The 6,970-nt window shown below is 32.4% G+C and overlaps 1 protein-coding gene across 1 annotated transcript in view; it reads right to left on the bottom strand.

Moving 5' to 3' along the window:
- Stt3b (STT3 oligosaccharyltransferase complex catalytic subunit B) overlaps positions 1-6,619 on the bottom strand; it is an 87,546-nt gene extending 80,927 nt beyond the window's left edge. The window contains exon 1 of the mRNA XM_015489547.2: positions 6,393-6,619. Within this exon, the coding sequence (XP_015345033.1) occupies positions 6,393-6,526 (134 nt within the window). The 5' untranslated portion in view covers positions 6,527-6,619. The remainder of the gene's footprint in view (positions 1-6,392) is intronic.
- Between the last annotated feature and the right edge of the window lie 351 nt (positions 6,620-6,970).

The following is a 6,970-nucleotide window of genomic DNA, read 5'->3' on the forward strand; positions in this document are numbered from 1 at the left end:
AGTTTTAAGATCTATTTCATCTATCTCACATAGTTTCATTATCTTGTTCCATCTTTAAATGCCAGATAGCTGTGTAGCATAATAAAATAAAAATAAAAGCCTTCTTTCGCTCTGATTTAGAGTAAAAATGATTTGGGGATTGAAACTAAATGTCCACAGAGCAAAGTTATTAAATATTGAAAACTAAGAACATACAACATGTTTCAAGTATCAATGCATTCAACAAATACTACTCAATATAATAGATTTTTTTAAAGAAAGCACACTGATAAAGATTTTTTTTCCCCAAAATCAGATATTATTGCTAAGTAAAAACATCTTGTGAGATCAGTATAGTCCATCAGTTTTAGGACTCACAGGATAATACTGCTATTATTATATGAAATTATACTATAATTAAAGAGCTGACCTGTTATTTTTCTAGAGTTCAATTCATAGTAAAAGAGATAAAGACCCTTGGTTTATTAACATAAAAGATCTACTATATTCAATGATGTTTCCAGTAATTAGACATAGACAAAGCTATTTTCATTGCAAAGACACTTTAATGGAGACAAGCAACTTATTTCATTTCTAAAGAGTGTTTTTATTTAGCATTGTTTAACCTCATGTTAAAGTTTAAATGAGACCAGTCAGAGCTATGATGGCTTCCTAAAGTATCGCTGTATTTGCATATTAATTGCCTATAACTACTATCAATGTATACAACAATAAATTCAATTCTTGTTATTCCTAAAATGTCAGTTTACAAATTTAATTTTTATTGGTATCTCCTTCCATTTACCATCTCAAAATTAACAATGAAACTATCATAATTCATATGGTTTTTTTGATATTAACTCATCCTTACTGTCTAATTCAGTGTTCCCTAACTAGTTAGTTAAAACATGAGATAGAACTCATGTTATTTGAATTTTGAGGAAATACTCATGAAACTAAAATCTTCCACAAAGATTTTCCTAACCCATCCATCTAGCTATTTGCCTCCCAACAGCTAATGGCAATCAATGACACATAAATCGTTTCTTCTGTAAACACTATTATCTCCTTTCTTCCTCAACTTTCTTCTTCTATAAGATTAAAACAATTTTATTGAAAGTGGGATTACAAACAAAAGAGCAAGACTATAATGGTTACTGTACATGATTTACTGCCATAGCAGTCAAATTCAAGATTGAGCTAATTATTACACAAAAGATTCACTGTACCTAGTACCATGATGACCAAAACAAATCATATATGATTATTAAAGAGAAAGGGTCTGTTCTTGGTATTTAATGAGCACTCATTAAGTTCCTGATACTGTGTAAGATACTGCAGGAAGATTACCTTTCTTGCTTTAAAGAATCATTTGTCTATAATAGGAATTACAATAAGTTATAGCAACAGTAACAATAAACTATTATTATTCACTACAAGGGAAAATGAGCATCAAAATTCAAATCACCATAACAGTATCTTAACCAATTCAGGCAAACAAATAACCAAGTCATTTATGACTTGGTCTCCTTGAGTGCTTTTACTTTACAGGTGTTAAAAGTCTTCCAAAGAACTCCAGTCTATTCAATTAAATTAATAAGTAAAATTTAACCAAAGTAATTTTGTTTTATAATTTTGTTTTAATAACCCCTGTACCTAATTACCTCCTCACATAAGGCCAATAAGGTATTATCAAATTGATATTCCTCAAAGAACAATGCTTACCATGTTTCTTAAGAGTTAATTTATTTCAGAAAAGTATATCCGCTTGAGGAATTCATATAAGAGAAATACTAGGGGTGTTAAAAATAGCTTACATCATTAAGTTGGACCATTATCCAAATACAGCCTACCTAATATAAGGCATTTATATTATATCACAGCAAGTACTACAGGAGATTTTGTGGTGAAGGGACATATATCTTTTTTTTTTTTTTTGCGGTGCTTAGGAGTAAACCCAGGGCTTCATACATTCTAGGCAAATACTCCACCACTAAAATTACATCCCCAGTCTGTTGTATATCTCCCTTATGATACTTGGTTTAAATTTTAAGTTTGAATTCTATAGAAACCCTGGCTGACTACATTGAGAGTTTGAAGAAAGGCAGTCCTAGATTAAAACTTTTCTTCAGTTAACAATGAATTAACTATGATAAAAGCTCATTATTTGTTCAAAAAATAAACTATCCACAAGTAGCAAGGGTTACATTTATGCACAATAGAAAAATACCATCAAATTTGATCTAAATGATTGACCAGTAAATAGAAATGCATTAGAAAGCTTTCATATTTGTTTCATTGAAGAACTGCTAATTAAAAGAAAACCTTGTAGGAATCAGGTTTCCAATGTCCTAAAACATTTGCTAACACACAAAAAAAATTCTCATATCCCAGCAGATTTCAAGTTCCTACATAGAGACCAATGATAGCCTTTTATTGTTCTTTGAACTAAATTTTTTATCCTTTGAGGATAGTTTTTGAAGGAATCTTCATAATATCATACCTTTTACTAAATCAATAAAGGAAATGAAATGGAGAAGAATAAAATTGGTAGCCATGAAATAGCATAAGGAAGCAACATGGAAAGCAATAAGAGAAACACAATATTTGAGATTCCATATCAACATAAACAAATATCACAAACACAAAACAGGATCAACAATCCTCTACAAAAATACCAGCACATCAAGTAGCTTGTGTTCTTTGGGTTCTCCTAAATTCCTTCAGTTCAGATTCTTTTCCAGTATTCAGTTTCCTTATTTCAAAAATTACCGATCAACTACTCTCAATTTTAATACACACATATACTTCAATATAAGCAATAGCTGATAAAAGCCATAGTTTTTGTTTTTGAGATGAGCTCTCCCAATGCTGTCCAGGCTGGTCTTGAACTCATAGGTTCAAGTGAATGTGTTACTGCAGCCTCCTGAGTAGCTAGGACTACAAGTATGAGCTGCCATGTCCATTAAAAACCACAGCTTTAAAACTAGTAATTGTGCATTCATATTATCATGTCTCTTGAAAGCACAGTCTCCACCTTCAATTCCCTCATCCTTGCAATAAAAGACTGACTCTCTCTGGTCAGGTAATACCTTAAAAATAGTTGTCAAGGTTATCTAGGGACAAAGTTGTCTCCATCTTAAGAGTTAAGCTTCGATAAATTTTTTAATCTTAAGTGAAGAGGTATAGTCTTCCCCTTTCCTTTCTTATAAGCACTTCCTGCTATAAAAGAGCAGACAATCTCCTGAGGTGGATAAAATGCTTAGTCAAATTCTTAGCCACATATTCTTGACTACTCTTTGACCAAAAACAATGCTGGGCAAAAAGAATGAAACACCAAAGCCACATTTATCTAAAGTCTAAAAATAGGCAAAACTAAACTATGTTATTTAGCAATACACAAAGTTTCATCACTTATGAGAAAAAAAAAGGATTTATTAATCACTATAAAAGTTGGCAGGTGGGGGATTGGGAAGGCATACATCAGGGCCACTGAGTAGCAATGATCTTGATCTGGGTAAAGGTCAAGTGGGGTTCATTTCTACTATATATTAGATTTATACTTTTTCAACATGTGTAATAGTTCCACATTTTAAAAAAATGTTTTAAAGACTGAAATCACCTTTTCATCTATAATAAAAGGTTTTGCAGAACACATTTCTTTGTTCATTTATATAAACATTTAAGACTTATTTTCAAAGACTACTTCAAAGACTATAAGAATGCTGTCATACTCTTATTATTTTTACTGTTGATTGCTCAAGTAAGATGGTGTAATAATTTAACAAGTCAGTTTCTAGTCATGATCCTTTCCTCCAACTTCATTTGGTTAATTGGTTTGATGTTCTTAAGGCAAATCTGGCCAGCAACAAACAATCAGGTACATGGTTTTTCCTATCACCAATTCCAAATTAGTAAATTTCACACAAAAGTTCCATTTGTTCCCATATCTAAACTTGAATTGTCAACATTTCCAACTGTCAATGCAAAGTGAATGGTAACAGAAAGTAACCTCCCTTCACCTGCTCAAGTAACAATTTTCAAATAACCTCTCAAAAACACTCTAATGCAGAAGGCCAAAGAAAATGAAAAACAATCTAGCCAAGCTATAACAGTATTAAATCTTCAGTATTTCATCCCTCTGTTCTTCAGCTTCTTTTCCAGAAAGCAAAAAGAGAGGTGGCTAACAAATACTCCAAAAACCCATTAAGATATTGAATTCTGAGTCTTCTCTGAAAGTTCAATTATTTGCTTCATAATCCCTTTAGCTAGCTAGACTGGCTTAATACCTCCAATCTCATTACTATGAACTTTCACAGACAAAATAAATCTAAACAAAAACAACATTCAACTGGATTCAATCATCTATTCCTATAATCCAGCTACTCCCTTAAAACTCCTGTTTCTGAAAATTTCCTGGTCATTCCAGTTAAATAACTTGAAATATCATTAACTCTCCTTTCTCCCCTATATTAAAACAATCAAAATAATTAACCATCATTCGACTAGTGAGCTTAGTTAGCTAGAGGAAAGACTGGGCATTTTGATAGGCCAGTATGTTAAGAATTAAATTAGAGAAACTGATTGAAAAACATAAATTAAATGGAGGACATTTTCATTTAAGCCTGCCCTGGAGGCAAAGAGTACAGTAAAAAAGAACACACACTTTGGAGTCAGGCAGACCTGTTCTTTTCATTCCTTGTGGAGAATACTGAACTAAAATATACTTCGTCTATGGAAATAAAAGCTGTCCCCCCTCATCTCCTCAATTCTAAGATACAAATTGTAAAACACTATAAAAACTTTGATCTACCATTCAGAACATATAGTTAAGTTATCCTACAACACCCAGTTCCACAGAAAGAAAAAAATGGTTATAGGTGATATGGTCAATTTAATTAGTGTAACAATCATAATCCTTCAGATTTATTTATCTACAAACAGCAAACTTGGACAACATAAAAAGCATTCATACAATTTATGCACAAGTTGTATTCCAAAATATGTTTACCTCTTTCATTTGAAAATATGAAAACATTTTTCCTAAGGCATAAAATTCTAATAGTGGCTAGGCATTTCTAGTACCAAGCCTATAAATGCCAATTAACCTACATTTATCTAAAATATGGGAATCTCTAGAGCAACTGTTCCTACCTGTCCCAACACTTACCTCCACCTAAGACCACCTCCCCAGCTCCTCCTACATAGCCATTTCCATCAATATTTGAATCCTTGGAAATTATTCATAGTCAGAGAAGTATAGTAAGGTGAGGACAATTCTCAGAAAAGTGATTTTAAAACCAAAAATCACCCATCAGATTCAAGTAAAGCAGAGGGGTGAAGACAAAATAGTAAGTTAATCATTTATATTCTTTCTCCTTTCAGTAATACAAATTTGTTTCACACAGTACATTTGCAGGTCCTGGACTATATATATTGAACTTCAAGTTACTAACCAAAACCTGGATGGATGATAGTAGGGATAGAAACAATATTTATACACGTGTATGGTTAAGTGTTACAGAAAACAAATGCTATCCAGAAATAAGAGATTTTCATCATGGAGTTGAGGAACAAGGATAACATTCCTCATATCAAAGTAAACAATACATGACTAGTCTTTAAGCAGTATTTAAAAGTAGCAATGAACAGAAATAATAAAACAAAGTAAAATATTAACTGAAGAATCTAGGTGGTGTGTATCTTTCCATTTTCCTGTATGTCTGAAAATTTTCATAATACAATCACTTGGCAATAAATAAGTCTGTTTGTTGAATTGTGGTGGTTTTGTAATTCAAGTTAACAGCAGTCTTATGGAGCCCTAAAATCACTGTTTTCAAAGTAAACAAACTGAAAAAAATGTGATTTGGTCATTCAGAAATATTAACCTTTCCAATCTTTCTTTGAGAGTATATGTGTACTAATGAATACTAAGATATTACAATAGAGAAATTTTAACATTTTCCTATACACATAATGCTTTTTGAGAATACAAAAACTGGAGATCAGGCTGCTAAGTTATCCCCATATTCATAAAAACTAGGTCAGAGCCAGTAACAGAAATTCTTACTTTTGAGTTTCTAATGCTTATGTCTTTATGTATACTACTCATGGCAATAAGGAGCTTGCAGTCCTACCCAAGTTAGCCCTCAAGATATAAAAACCCTAAAAAAAGGTTTGAAGGTCTTTGATGATAGATCCTAACTACCCCAGGACCTATTATATGCCTCATGAAATCCATGATTACTACTTATGGGAGTAACATTATTGAAAGCAGAAGGTCCAATCTCATCATCTATTTCAACAACTCAAGGCACCTCCCCTTCTCCCCACTATGCATACTTGCAACTTTGTTCTCAGAAGCTCAAGGCCTGAAAATATTTTAAATTACAATGAAATCAGTGACAATATACCTGTTTTGAAGTGCAGCTGGACTGCTGTTGCTAATGATCCCACAGTCAAAATTACTTTTTAAGATTTGGGGGCGTTTTTCTAAAACTTGTTTTGTTACCCATTTTGTCTTCTTCAGAAATAAGGTCAATAGCATCTTATTGCCATCTGCAAAGTGAAGAAAAACATGGAGACCTCAAAGTACAGGAAGTAGTCCCCAATTTACAAACAACTTATGTTGCAAGGCTTATCACTTCTTTGAAAACATGTTTGTACCAATTAACCTATTTCTACATAGTTTCTATGGAAACTTTACATTCCAACTTTTGACTCTTAACTAAAACTTTGAGCCTTGTAAAAGGTATCTGCTGCCTTTTTAATTATTACAGACAAAAAGCTAAGGTTCAGAGAATTCTCTTTCTCTCTAGAGAACCCACTATATAACCTGTAAAGATAAAGAACAGGGTAGCTTTCCTGACACAGGGAGTTTTTACATTGCTTCTGTGGAAAAAGCTACCACAGTTTAACAAGATAATGACTGTGGGAAAGGATCTAGGTATTTAATGTACAAGCATGAATAGTTACAATAAAAATATGCAGA

This window comes from Marmota marmota, unplaced genomic scaffold (assembly GCF_001458135.2).
Source record: "Marmota marmota marmota unplaced genomic scaffold, marMar, whole genome shotgun sequence".
NCBI lineage: Eukaryota > Metazoa > Chordata > Mammalia > Rodentia > Sciuridae > Marmota > Marmota marmota.